Source organism: Coregonus lavaretus (genome assembly GCF_964263955.1).
Source record: "Coregonus lavaretus genome assembly, chromosome: 40".
NCBI classification, from domain to species: domain Eukaryota; kingdom Metazoa; phylum Chordata; class Actinopteri; order Salmoniformes; family Salmonidae; genus Coregonus; species Coregonus lavaretus.
The window spans coordinates 13248833-13261332 of NC_140027.1; the positions used below are offsets into that span (position 1 = coordinate 13248833).

At 51.3% G+C, this 12500-nt stretch overlaps 2 protein-coding genes across 2 annotated transcripts; both read right to left on the reverse strand.

The window, feature by feature from the left end:
- Nucleotides 1-244: 244 nt before the first annotated feature.
- LOC311113538 (histone H2B) lies at nucleotides 245-619 on the reverse strand (the record flags this gene model as incomplete). The annotated part of the gene is made up of 1 exon (XM_084156783.1): nucleotides 245-619. The coding sequence occupies one exon, from the start codon at nucleotides 617-619 to the stop codon at nucleotides 245-247; it is 375 nt and encodes a 124-aa protein (XP_084012909.1).
- Nucleotides 620-11835: 11216 nt separating this feature from the next.
- LOC311113553 (histone H2A) lies at nucleotides 11836-12222 on the reverse strand (the record flags this gene model as incomplete). The annotated part of the gene is made up of 1 exon (XM_084156804.1): nucleotides 11836-12222. The coding sequence occupies one exon, from the start codon at nucleotides 12220-12222 to the stop codon at nucleotides 11836-11838; it is 387 nt and encodes a 128-aa protein (XP_084012930.1).
- Between the last annotated feature and the right edge of the window lie 278 nt (nucleotides 12223-12500).

The window sequence follows — 12500 nt, forward strand, 5'->3', positions numbered from 1 at the left end:
GCTGGAACGGGCAGGGGAAATGATACAATGTAGCCGCTCTCTGAGCCGGCGCGCGCCGCCCATTAAACAATGATACAATGTAGCCGCTCTCCGAGGCGGCGCGCGCCGCCCATTAAACAATGATACAATGTAACGCAGCCTACCTACGCATTCATTCGGTGGCGATGGAATTGCTTTTTTTACTGACAGAGTGGGTGGCTCTTAAAAGAGCCTTTGGGTTAGTAGAGCAGTCCAAATGCGCTGTTTACTTGGAGCTGGTGTACTTGGTTACGGCCTTGGTGCCCTCGGACACGGCGTGTTTGGCAAGTTCACCGGGGAGCAGCAGGCGCACCGCGGTCTGGATCTCCCTGGAGGTGATGGTAGAACGCTTGTTGTAGTGGGCCAGGCGAGAGGACTCTCCGGCGATACGCTCGAAGATGTCGTTCACGAAGGAGTTCATGATTCCCATGGCCTTGGAGGAGATGCCGGTGTCGGGGTGGACCTGCTTCAGGACTTTGTACACGTAGATGGCGTAACTCTCCTTCCTGGACTTTCTGCGCTTCTTGCCGCCCTTCCCTGCGGTCTTGGTGACGGCTTTCTTGGAGCCCTTCTTGGGCGCTGACTTTGCTGGCTCGGGCATGATGATGTCTCGTTGCTTCTCAGAATCGAATGAGGGGGTGAAGGGCGCTTACCCGTCTTATGAAGAGGAAGCTAAGCAAAGTCAGCGGCCGTAGACACTCCCCTGCTTGCTTGCTCCCTCCCTCCCTCCCTCCCTCCCTCCCTCCCTCCCTCCCTCCCTCCCTCCCTCCCTCCTCTCTATAGCCTATGCTCTGTGACCGATGGGGAATTGTGTGTTTCAAAAGGGGGGCTTTAATAGGTGTCCAAATGGCACGATTGTTGTGCCAAATAATGCTGGTGATAGAATTGCCCACTTTGGCACCGTCAGACATAGGGCTCCCATTTTGGACTGTGTGTGTGTGTGTGTGCGCGCTGTCCCCCTCTTTTCGAGCCACGTCTACCGACTCGTGGTGGCTTTATGTTGTCCAAATTCCACTATTGCTTGACCCAAAATAATAACGTTCTTACACTTTGCCACTGTCAGATATAGGCCTCCCTCTGTGCGCTAAAAGTGGACGGGACATTAGAATCCTCTAATTAATACTCCCTGTCCACTCGAAGTGGCTCATACTTTCTTACTAAATTGCATACTAAACATTTGTTGTTATATATAACACTACATGGAATGGGCCCATTTTAAGCGGATGTGGGTGGCTCTTAAAAGAGCCTTTGGGTTCGAGTCGGGGTGTTGAGGTTCCGAAGAGAGTGGGTTTAACCGCCGAAACCGTACAGGGTGCGTCCCTGACGTTTCAGAGCGTAGACCACGTCCATGGCGGTAACGGTCTTCCTCTTGGCGTGCTCGGTGTAGGTGACTGCGTCACGGATCACGTTCTCCAGGAACACCTTCAGGACACCGCGGGTCTCCTCGTAGATCAGACCGGAAATACGCTTCACGCCGCCGCGGCGAGCCAGACGGCGGATAGCGGGTTTGGTGATTCCCTGGATGTTATCGCGGAGAACTTTGCGGTGACGCTTGGCGCCTCCTTTTCCGAGTCCCTTGCCGCCTTTGCCTCTTCCGGACATGGTGTGTTCGCTAGTTGAGTTCAAGTGAATGAATGATTTCAGCGCCGGTGCGCGGTGCGCTATTATCTGCGTTTGGTCGACCTGATTGAGGCCGGCGGCACAGAAAGCGCGCCTCTGTTATATGTTCGGAGGCGTTGCAAAGGGGAGGGCGCTCGTTCTAGGGGACTAGGGAGGAGCGATTTCAAAGATGACGTGAAAGCAACTAACGTGCGCGGGAAACATACTCAAATACTGATATAGGCTATGTGGAACACAAGGCCAAACTGTGACAACTGGGAGATCAGCTAGTACACTGTGTCCCTCTCCTCATATTGTTGTTGTTGTTGTTGTTGTTGTTGTTGTTGTTGCACCTGATTCTACTCATTGAGGACTTGGTAATTTAGGTGACAGGTTGTTCAATCAGCTGTGGCTGTCCAGGCCTACAAGAAAAATGGGTCCTGTTGGGGGTAGCCTACTCTACCGCTGGAGTTGGGAAACACTGAAATGGAAGGGGGACACGCAGTGAGCAAAACTCCTAACCACATAAAAACACAGACACTTGAGATCATTAAGAGCTATAAGGAGTCCATCAACTACCTGGTCAGTCAAGTCATATAGGGGGGGATTTCATGGCCACCTGCTGGAGCAGAAGTCATGTTTGCCAACACTGGCCTTAAAATCATTAAATTTAGGAGCTATAAGGAGTCCATCAACTAACTGGTCAGTCAAGTCATATAGGGAGGGATGTCATGGCCACCTGCTGGAGCACAAGTAATGTTTGCCAACACTGGCCTTAAAATCATTAGGAGCTATAAGGAATAAATCAACTCATCATTCAAGTCATATAGGGAGGGATCTTAGCACCACCTGCTGGATCAGAAGTACCCTTCACCGTAGGCACAAGAGAGCCATCATCTCTCAACCGGTGCAATTTCCATAAGTATGTGGTAATAAAACAAACAACGACAGCTCCTCATATAGGCAGTGGTTTCACACATTTTTCTCCAAGATGTTCAAACGTTCATAGATGACCAGCAGGGTCAAATAATAAGCACAGTGGTTGTAGAGGTTGCAACAGGTCAGTCAGTACATCAGGAGTAAATGTCACTTGTTGTTAGTGTTGTAGTTCCTATTTCTACGGTGTTGCCTACCTGCAGCAATCATGATTTACCTGCAGTGTTGATTGCAATTACGTAATTTGTCAACTCATAATAACAGATGTTTTGCAAACCGTTGATGTTTAAATAAATGGATTCCCGGTGTCCGGATACCTTTTCTCTTAAGGGATGTGATTGAGTGAATCCAAAGTAAGTTGGTCTAAATACATAATAGGATGAATCATTCAGGTAAAATAACACAATGTCTATTTGAGTCGAATCAACGTAATATAATCCTTTTTACGTCTCTATCATCTTTACTCAATGTATTGGACCACATCAACTCAACTTACTCAAGCTTATCTACTCATAAAAACAAGCAAAAAGATCTACTCAACAATATGACGTGTGCTTTTGTTGACTGTAATAGCTTGAGTACATTCCACAAAGTCATTTTTTACAGTGTATCTAAAGACACGTTTGTTGTGGTGATGCACTTTTTCTTTGACGTTGAACTTGCATTGAACAGACAAATCCATTTCGTTACAACCCTTTTGTAGTATGACTTAGGAATATTTGTTGATGATCCTAATGTCTATGCGTGAATAGTGATTGGTTGTTGGTGAAATATTGCTGAGAACCCATCATTTCCTGGCCTTTTTTCACTATTGAGCTATTTTGAAACATTTGTTTTGCTATTGGATTCATAATGGTGACCTGGGACAAGTAATTAGTGAAACCAGAGTTCAGCAGTTGCCATTAAAGCGATCGAACCAAGTCATCCTAATAGGCTAGTATTAGCCTAAAGCAGGGTTTCCCAAACTCGGGCCACATTTTGGGAGTTTTTGCCCTAGCACTACACAGCTGATTCAAATAATCAACTCATCATCATCAAGCTGGGAGTATTAGAATCAGTTGTGGAGTGCTAGGGCAAAACGCAAAACGCGCACCCCTTGTGGACCCCAGGACCGCGTTTGGGAAACGCTGGCCTAAAGAGCAAATGCTGAAAGGGACTCACCATGAGGTGCAGTACCCACATTTAACCACAAGATGGCCTCCGTGCTCCATTGTAAAGTTTGGGCCTCTGCATGAGTCTCTCAGCAGCACTGCAACATGGGACTTTCAAAGTAAGTTGGCATGCAATGTTTTTTCTGGACTGCATGCAAGGCTATTATTACACACAACTAATAGTGTCAATTATTCATCTGAACACAATTCTTGTTACTATTCGGCCTATATTATCACTCGTTTCTTTTTCCCCTCCTTTGTAAAGCATTTTACTGTGTTACTATATAGTTCAAAGGAAGTGGATGATGCCAGATGGTTGTGTATATACACACACACAAACATTGAAGCTAGACTTCAGGCAACTAAAAAGGTGCAATACGTAGCTTTTAGACGTGTTAGTGAACAACATACATGGTGGCTAATGTAGAGGTGCGTGTATACATGGAACAATTGTGCCTTTTTGATGGAAATATGGAGGTGGCTCTTAAAAGAGCCTTTGGGGGATATTCGAGTTCAGGTCATCCTCATTTATGCGCGCTCTCCGCGAATACGGCGGGCCAGCTGGATGTCCTTGGGCATGATGGTCACCCGCTTGGCGTGGATGGCGCACAGGTTGGTGTCCTCGAACAGGCCGACCAGGTAAGCCTCGCTAGCCTCCTGTAGGGCCATCACGGCGGAGCTCTGGAAGCGCAGGTCGGTCTTGAAGTCCTGGGCGATTTCTCGCACCAGGCGCTGGAAGGGCAGCTTGCGGATGAGTAGCTCAGTGGACTTCTGGTAACGACGGATCTCTCTCAGAGCCACGGTGCCGGGCCTGTAACGGTGAGGCTTCTTCACACCGCCGGTGGCCGGGGCACTCTTGCGAGCAGCCTTAGTGGCGAGCTGCTTCCTGGGGGCTTTGCCACCGGTGGATTTGCGAGCGGTTTGCTTGGTTCTGGCCATGGCGCTGCTCTGACAGTCGGGAGTATAGCCGATTAGTTACCGGAGTGTAACTCCAGTTCTATGAGTGGAGCGGAGCCCCATAGGGGAGCTATGCTCCTAGTGGTTTACCCTCTGCCCTAAGGCAGATGCAGCCTGAAGCAAAATTATGCACACACCTACAGCCAATAGGAGTACAGGTGTCCCTATATAAGGAACCCCGTTCCCTCAATCTGCCTCCCGAGATATTATCTTCAGCGAGACTAGAGAGGGTCGGTAGGGCCTTAAGTCCTATGGGGCTCCGCTCCACTCATAGAACTGGAGTTACACTCCGGTAACTAATCGTTCTATATCGTGGAGCTCCGCCCCATAGGGGAGCTATGCTCCTAGTGGTTTAAGGCGGAGCGAAACGCTCCAAAATGTACTCCCTGCCGAGCCTAACACTTCCCATTAAAAAATGAAAAGGTCAAGCCCAGCAATGGCTGCAACCAATTCCCGCAGTACTGCGACTAAAAACCCATCAGGGCGTCACAATATACCGCGTCATCGGTTATAGACCCGCCCCATCTAGCTCAATGACAATGTCAATGGCTATTGGGCAGATCAATAGAATAGACGCCGTGCTAATCTGACTAGCAGATAGCCGTGCCTCAATATTCTATGGAACAAAATATACCAGTCATACTAAACTGAACCTCAGATAGATGACCTCACATTCTATCCACTCAATACATGTTTCTATATGCTGACACTGTCAGCCAGGAGACATGCCACAGAATATGCTCTTCATCCGAAGCGGACCTGATAGAGACCAGTCTATCATCCTGCTTCTCCCTCCTCTACCTCAAGATTCCCCTTCAGCTGTGCTGAGTGCAATCGAGATTGGAGTTTAAAAGGCTTATTCTTGACATAAGTCTTCCTAACCAGAGCGGACCTGATTGGAACCTGTCCAAGGTCCTGCTCTGTCCTCCTTTTCTAGCTCAAGAACGCCTTTCAGCTCTGCTGAAATTCGATCGAACAAAAGAGTTAGAAAACATGTCCATAATATGTTACTTCTAATAAAAGCGGACTTATGAACTTATTCACAATCCTGCTTTCTTTCTCTATTCTGCTCATGATCTCCCTTCAGCCACGCTGAGTACAGACCGAGCCAAAGAGTTAGAAGACATATCCAACAGATAGAAAACGGATAAAAGGAGACGGTGTCGACCATGACGCTGCTCTACAAATATCCTCTACCTCTGTTCCTCTGAAAAGAGCAGTAGAAGCTGCTACTCCACGAGTGGAGTACGCTCTAATACCCTGAGGCGGTTGTTGCCCCGCCGCCTCGTACGCCGTCTCAATGCCTTCACAAAGCCAATGAGACAAACGCTGTTTTGAAAGTGGTCTACCCAATGCAGCCGCACCGTGACACACAAACAGCTGAGGCGATGACCTAACCGCCGCTGTGCGCCTAACGTAACACGCCAAAGCGCGTACTGGGCACAGACAGTGAAGCTTTTCCTCACTCCTCTCCCCATGGGGAGGGGGATGAAAAGCCCACAATTCCACGATCTGCGATCTATATGCACTGTTAATAACCTTCGGCACAAATGCCGGGTTAGGACGTAACACCGCTCTGCTCAAATCGCCATTAATGGCAAGGCAGTCGGGTCTCGTCGACAGTGCACACAAATCGCTGACTCGTTTAGCAGTAGTCAAGGTGAGCAACAGCGCCGTCTTGATAGACAGCATCTTGAGGGGTATTTGATTCAATGGCTCGAACGGCGACTTACATAGCGCTTCGAGAACCAATGCCAAATCCCACTTGGGCAGCGTAGCTCTAGGTCTTGGCCTAAGCCGTTGCGTTCCCAATAGGAAACGTTTCACTAAAGGGTGACTGAAAACACTTTTTCCGTTAAAACCTTCATGACCAGCTGAAATTGCCGCTGCAAACACTCGAATAGTGGAGGGCGATTTCTGCTTATCAAACATAGACTGTAGGAATGAGAGCACACTCTCTACCTGACAGCTCATGGGGTCCACGTCCTGTGTATCACACCATCGTGAGAAAACGTTCCATCTGCTGGTATACACCCTAGAAGTGGAACCGGCTCTTGCGCCCTGTATTGTTCTGATCACTGCATCAGACAACCCACGGCGCTTTAACCTGTCCCATTCAGGAACCAAGCCTTCAGTGGTTGGCCGATTATGGGCCATTGCCCTATCGAGCCTCCCGCCTGAGTCAACGCGTCTCGTTGATGTGGAATTGGCCAGGGTGGCGCAATCAACATCTGACTCATCTCTGCAAACCACGGAGCCCCCGGGCGATCGGGCGCTATCAGTATCACTGACAGCTCCTCTGACCTCACCCTGGCTAGCAGTGGGAGAATGCAAGACAGCGGAGGGAATGCATACAGGAGAACTTTCGGCCACAGGTAGTGCGCGAATGCGTCTCTTCCCAATGGCGGTTCGTCCTGGTTTCTCAGAGAGAACCATAGGGGACACTGCGCGTTCACACGTGACGCGGACAGGTCCACCTCGGCTCTCCCGAATTGTTCCCAAATCTGTAGAACAATGTCCGGGTGCAGACACCACTCGTCGTCTCGAGGACCCCCTCTTGACATGAGGTCTGCCCCTACGTTCAAGTAGCCCGGAATGTGTGCTGCTCTCAACGAGCGAAGGTGCTTGTGAGCCCACAGCCACAATTCCACTGCCGCCCGATGAAGGGCAGGAGACCTGACCCCTCCCTGGCGGTTTATGTGAGCTACTGTGGTTCGGTTGTCTGACCAGACCAACACATCGCGACCCCGAAGGGTAGACGCGAAGTGGGTCAAGACCAGTCGCACCGTTTCCAACTCTAGGAGGTTGATGTGACGACCTGATTGAGGCCATGCACCTCCTATCGCTTGAGACTGACATGTCCCTCCCCATCCAGTCAGAGAGGCATCTGTAAACACTGGAATGTAGGATGACACCTTGCCCATCGGGACTCCGTGCGTGAGAACGCACGGGTTCCGCCAATAGTCCAGGTCTGCTCTTAGCGAGAGAGGAACCACCACCAACCGATGACGTTGACGCACTGGGTCTAGTCTTAGTTGGGCGAACCACCGCTGTGCTTTGCGCATGTGCAGAAGCCCTAGCGGGACCACAGAGTGGGCTGCCGACATGAGACCCAAAAGTGACATGATCGATAGCGCCGTTACTGTGTGATTCGGACGACACTTCCTCAGGGCTAGTAACAATGCTGCCCTTCGAGGGTCCGAAATTCGCGCCCTCATCATTACAGTGTCTAGCTGTAGTCCCAGGTAGACAATCTGATGACTGGGCCAGGGTGCGCTCTTTTTCCAATTCACAGCAAACCCCAGACGCGTGAGATGAATCACTGTCTGTGTCGTGTGTGTGAACGCCAGCTCTGCTGACGGGGCGAGAATCAGCAGGTCGTCTAGGTAGGCTAATAGCCTTATCCCTTGACGACGCAGCGGTTCCAATGCCGCCTCCACACATTTGGAAAACGTTCGAGGTGCCAGGGCGTACCCAAACGGCATCCTCGTGAACTCTTACGCCACCCCTTGAAAGGCGAACCGCAGAAACTTTCTGTGGCGCGATTGTATCGGCACATGAAAGTACGCGTCCTTTAGGTCTATGCTTGTACAAAAATCTCCCTTCTGAACACATTCCAGTAGGCGTTTTGTCGTCAGCATTCGGAAGGGCCGTTTGGTTATGCTCTCGTTGAGAATGCGTAAATCCAAAATCGGCCTCACTCCCCCCGTCTTTTTTGGCACTAGGAAATAGGGCGAGTAAAGCCCCTTGTTCCTTTGCTCTCGGGGAACTACTGTGACCGCCTCCTTCGCCAAAAGTTCCGTAATCTCTGATCTCAGAGCGGCTACTTTGTCTGGCGTTTTCATCACCGTTTCCACCACTCCCTTGAACGGGGGTGGGGTCCGATGGAATTGGAGGGCATAACCCTTCTCTAACGTCTGTTCTAGCCAGCGTGAGAGGGTACAGCTTCGACGCCACTGCCAGCAATGCAGAGACAGCGGGTGCGCACGAAGCTGTGGTGCGTCCAGTAGGAAGGACCTGTATTCCTCTATGGCCCTCGCCGCCGCTATTCCCCAGCACTGGGTTGGTGGAATAGCCCAAGTCGGGCCCCCCTTGAAAGGGAGAGGATACGTCAGCTCGTTCTGGGTGAGTCGGGGGCTTTGATACGTTGGTTACGACCGTAACTCCAGTAATCTTGCCCTCCAGGAACGCAGCACGGGTCTGAACTGCGCTGTCTGAGGTACTGGCCTGAGACAGAGCGCTCTGCCCGGAAAGCGATTGCGTCATCATGTCATTGTCTGACTGAGACTGCCGCTTAACATGAGACTCATCCTTTACAGAATTCAATAGAATCTGAAAGGTGTGATCTCTGACTGACACCACACGGTGGTGCCACAATGCCTCTTTACTGGTCTTAGGCGACTGTTCAACGACACACTCAATATGTGGTGAGCTGCGCTCATAGCCATGGGCATTGACACGTTCAGAATAATTCGGAGGCGTCCATACCTTGGTTATACCTGTAACCCTGGTATTCCCGCTCTCCGTGAACGTCGCACGGGTCTGATCTGCGCTGACTGAGGCATTAGCCTGCAGCAAGGCGTCATTCCCGGCTAGCGGCTGCGTCTTCATGTCACATTGGGACAGAGACAGCTGCCTGCTGAATGTGAGGTATCCTGAGATAAGCCAAGACGGTGTCTTGGTATCTTTCCTCCCTTCACCTCCTGTGTGCGTTCAGCTCTGCACCTCTGGTGGGCTGAACTACGCTCAGTGTGGTGAGTATTAGCGCGTTCAGAAAGAAGTGGGGGCGCCGATACACTGGGAAACTTCGTCACCGTGGTAATCGGGCCCTCCGTGAACGCAGCATGGGTCTGAATCGCACTAACCGAGACCTTAGTCTGCGATAGTGCGCCATCCCCAACTAGCGGCTGCGTCATCATGTCTCCTGACTGAGACTGCAGCCTGCTATGAGAGGCACTCACTACAGTACTCCTTGGAGTCTGTAATGTGAGTTCTCTTTGAGATAAACCAAGACGGCGTCTAGGTATTATTCCTCCTTTCACCTCCTGTGTGCGTTCAGCTCTGCACCCCTGGTGGGCTGAACTACACTCAGTGTGGTGAGCCTGGGCGCGTTCAGGAAAAGGTGGGGGCGCCGATACACTGGGCACCTTCGTGACCGTGGTAATCGGGCCCTTCTTGAACGCAGCATGGGTCTGGGTCGTACTAACAGAGACCTTAGTCTGTGATAGTGCGCCACCCCCAATGTGGTTATTATCAGCGCGTTCTGAGAGAAACGGGGGCGCCGATACGTGGTTACGCCCGTAACCGTAGTAATCAGGCCCTCCGTGAACGCAGCACGGGTCTGAACTGCACTGACTGAGGCGTTAGCCTGAGACAGAGCGCCGTCCCGGATAGCGGTCGCGTCATCATGCCATTATCTGGCTGAGACTGCAGCCTGCTATGTGAGACACTCACTACGGCACTCCTAGGAGTCTGTAAAGTGAGGTCCTATAAGGTACACTTAATACCTTTTATATACCTGCCTTATGTGTGCATTCAGCAACGCACCATGGTGGGCTGAGCTGCACTCATAGTGGTAAGAGAGAGAGCGAGAGTGAGGAAGGTCGAACGCTCTCGGATGTATTATGGAAAAGGGGGCTCTTTCTTGACAGTGTCAAGTAGAGCCAACTCTTTATTACACACATCAACAAAAAACATTCTCCTCCATACACTCAACGGTAGAGTGGGGGGGGACAGTGGGCTCGGTCACAGCAGGCGCTGTGCCGTCTTCCGTTCTCTCCCCCTCGCCTGTCATAAACGGCGTCTCTTCTGGCCGCCCTTCGGGTGATGCCAGGATGACGCTTTAATGACCTCTCTCGCCGGCACCTCTGGCGCTGCAGGGGGGGGGCGAGGCCCGCTCCCTTGCTGCTGGAGGCCGCCGTCTGACGCCAAGCTGTAGCGAGAGTAACGGCCGCCCTTCCTCATATCCACTTCCGGGTTGGAGGGAATGGGGGGCAGCTTAATCTCCCGCTGTTTAGCAGCCCACTCAATGAGACCTGAGAATTCAGGCACAGAGAGGCTGTGGCGTCATCATCCAGGGATGTAATGACCTCACAATTTCCCGAAGGAAAAGGGGTGTTAAACATCTGGGTCAGTGTAATGAATTGTTCCAATAGAATATTCATTTCTTCCCCAATAGCCCTGTCATCTCCTGAGTCAGTGCCCTCAGATGATGCCTCAGCTGAGACTAACACTGATAGCACATCCTCAAGAGGAATATCCTCCCTAAAAATGCCCAATGCTGCTTCCACTCCTTCAAAAAAGGAGGGCGCAGCTGGCGCATAGTGGGGGATTGATGAAGCTGTCCCTGGCGTGCTGTGCCTCTCAACCCACGAAACAGTGTCGGGGGGGGTCGACAGCCGCCAAGGGGAACAGCGACATTGAGCTCTGAAAAGAGCTTTTGTTAAATGCTTACCTTGGATAAGCTAGGTGTGCTCATTGTAGGAAGACGTTGATGGCTGGATATCAACGACGAGATCTTCCTGAGTCTTCTATGGCTTCTTCAATTCTAGTCCAGTCGCTGAAGATAATGGGAGGCAGATTGAGGGAACGGGGTTCCTTATATAGGGACACCTGTACTCCTATTGGCTGTAGGTGTGTGCATAATTTTGCTTCAGGCTGCATCTGCCTTAGGGCAGAGGGTAAACCACTAGGAGCATAGCTCCCCTATGGGGCGGAGCTCCACGATATAGAACTCGAAATGCCTATGTGAAGTTTATAAAGCCGGCAGTGGCGCCTGCTGATTGGACACCATCTCCCCACCACCCCGATTGGCCCGTTTCGCAGGCCTCCTCCGTTGGCCATTGGACGGGAGGCCCGGCCTCTCCAAAACTCAAACTCCCGGTGCGCGCGCAATAGGACGCCGCCGGCCCTTTACGCGCAATAATAGTCGCCAAAGTCAAGAGTGACAGCTTATAGGCACGTATCATCTAATGCTATGGCAAATGAGGCCAAGTAGGTGTTGTTGTTCATGCAAGGCCTCATGTGGGCACAGAATGTCGAAATAGTTGTGTATACACCCACTCAATGTATTGCGGTCATAGAAAGGTACTTTGCGCTTTTGGAGAGCTAGGTGGTTGGCTCTTAAAAGAGCCTTTGGGGGTTGAGTAGTCAAGTTGAAGTCGCAGTAGCGAATTTACTTGGCTTTGACTGCCTTCTCGGTCTTCTTGGGGAGTAGGACTGCCTGGATGTTGGGCAGCACACCACCCTGAGCGATGGTCACACCGCCGAGCAGTTTGTTCAGCTCCTCGTCGTTACGGACGGCCAGTTGCAGGTGACGGGGGATGATACGAGTCTTCTTGTTGTCACGGGCAGCGTTGCCGGCCAACTCCAGGATCTCAGCAGTCAGGTACTCGAGTACGGCGGCCAGGTAGACTGGTGCGCCAGCGCCCACACGCTCGGCGTAGTTGCCTTTGCGCAGCAGCCTGTGCACACGGCCCACGGGGAACTGGAGGCCAGCACGGGATGAACGGGTCTTTGCCTTCGCCCTGGCCTTGCCTCCGGTTTTGCCTCTTCCGCTCATATTGGTAGCTTGAGAAAGTCACAGAAAGTCTGAATGAGCCGCTCGCCACTTCGAGAGCCGTACATATACCTCGCCACAAGAGGCAACGATTGGCCACCGGGCCGGTGTGGCCTTATCCAATTGGAGCGAGGGACAGACAGATGGACAGACAGACAGCCCTAAGCCGGTTCCCACCCACAGGCAGCGAGTGAGAGGCTACTTTGTTTCCCTCCGACTTTGTTACTTTGTGTCATTTCGCGTGAGCGCCAAAATGTCCGAAATGACATCCACACATTATT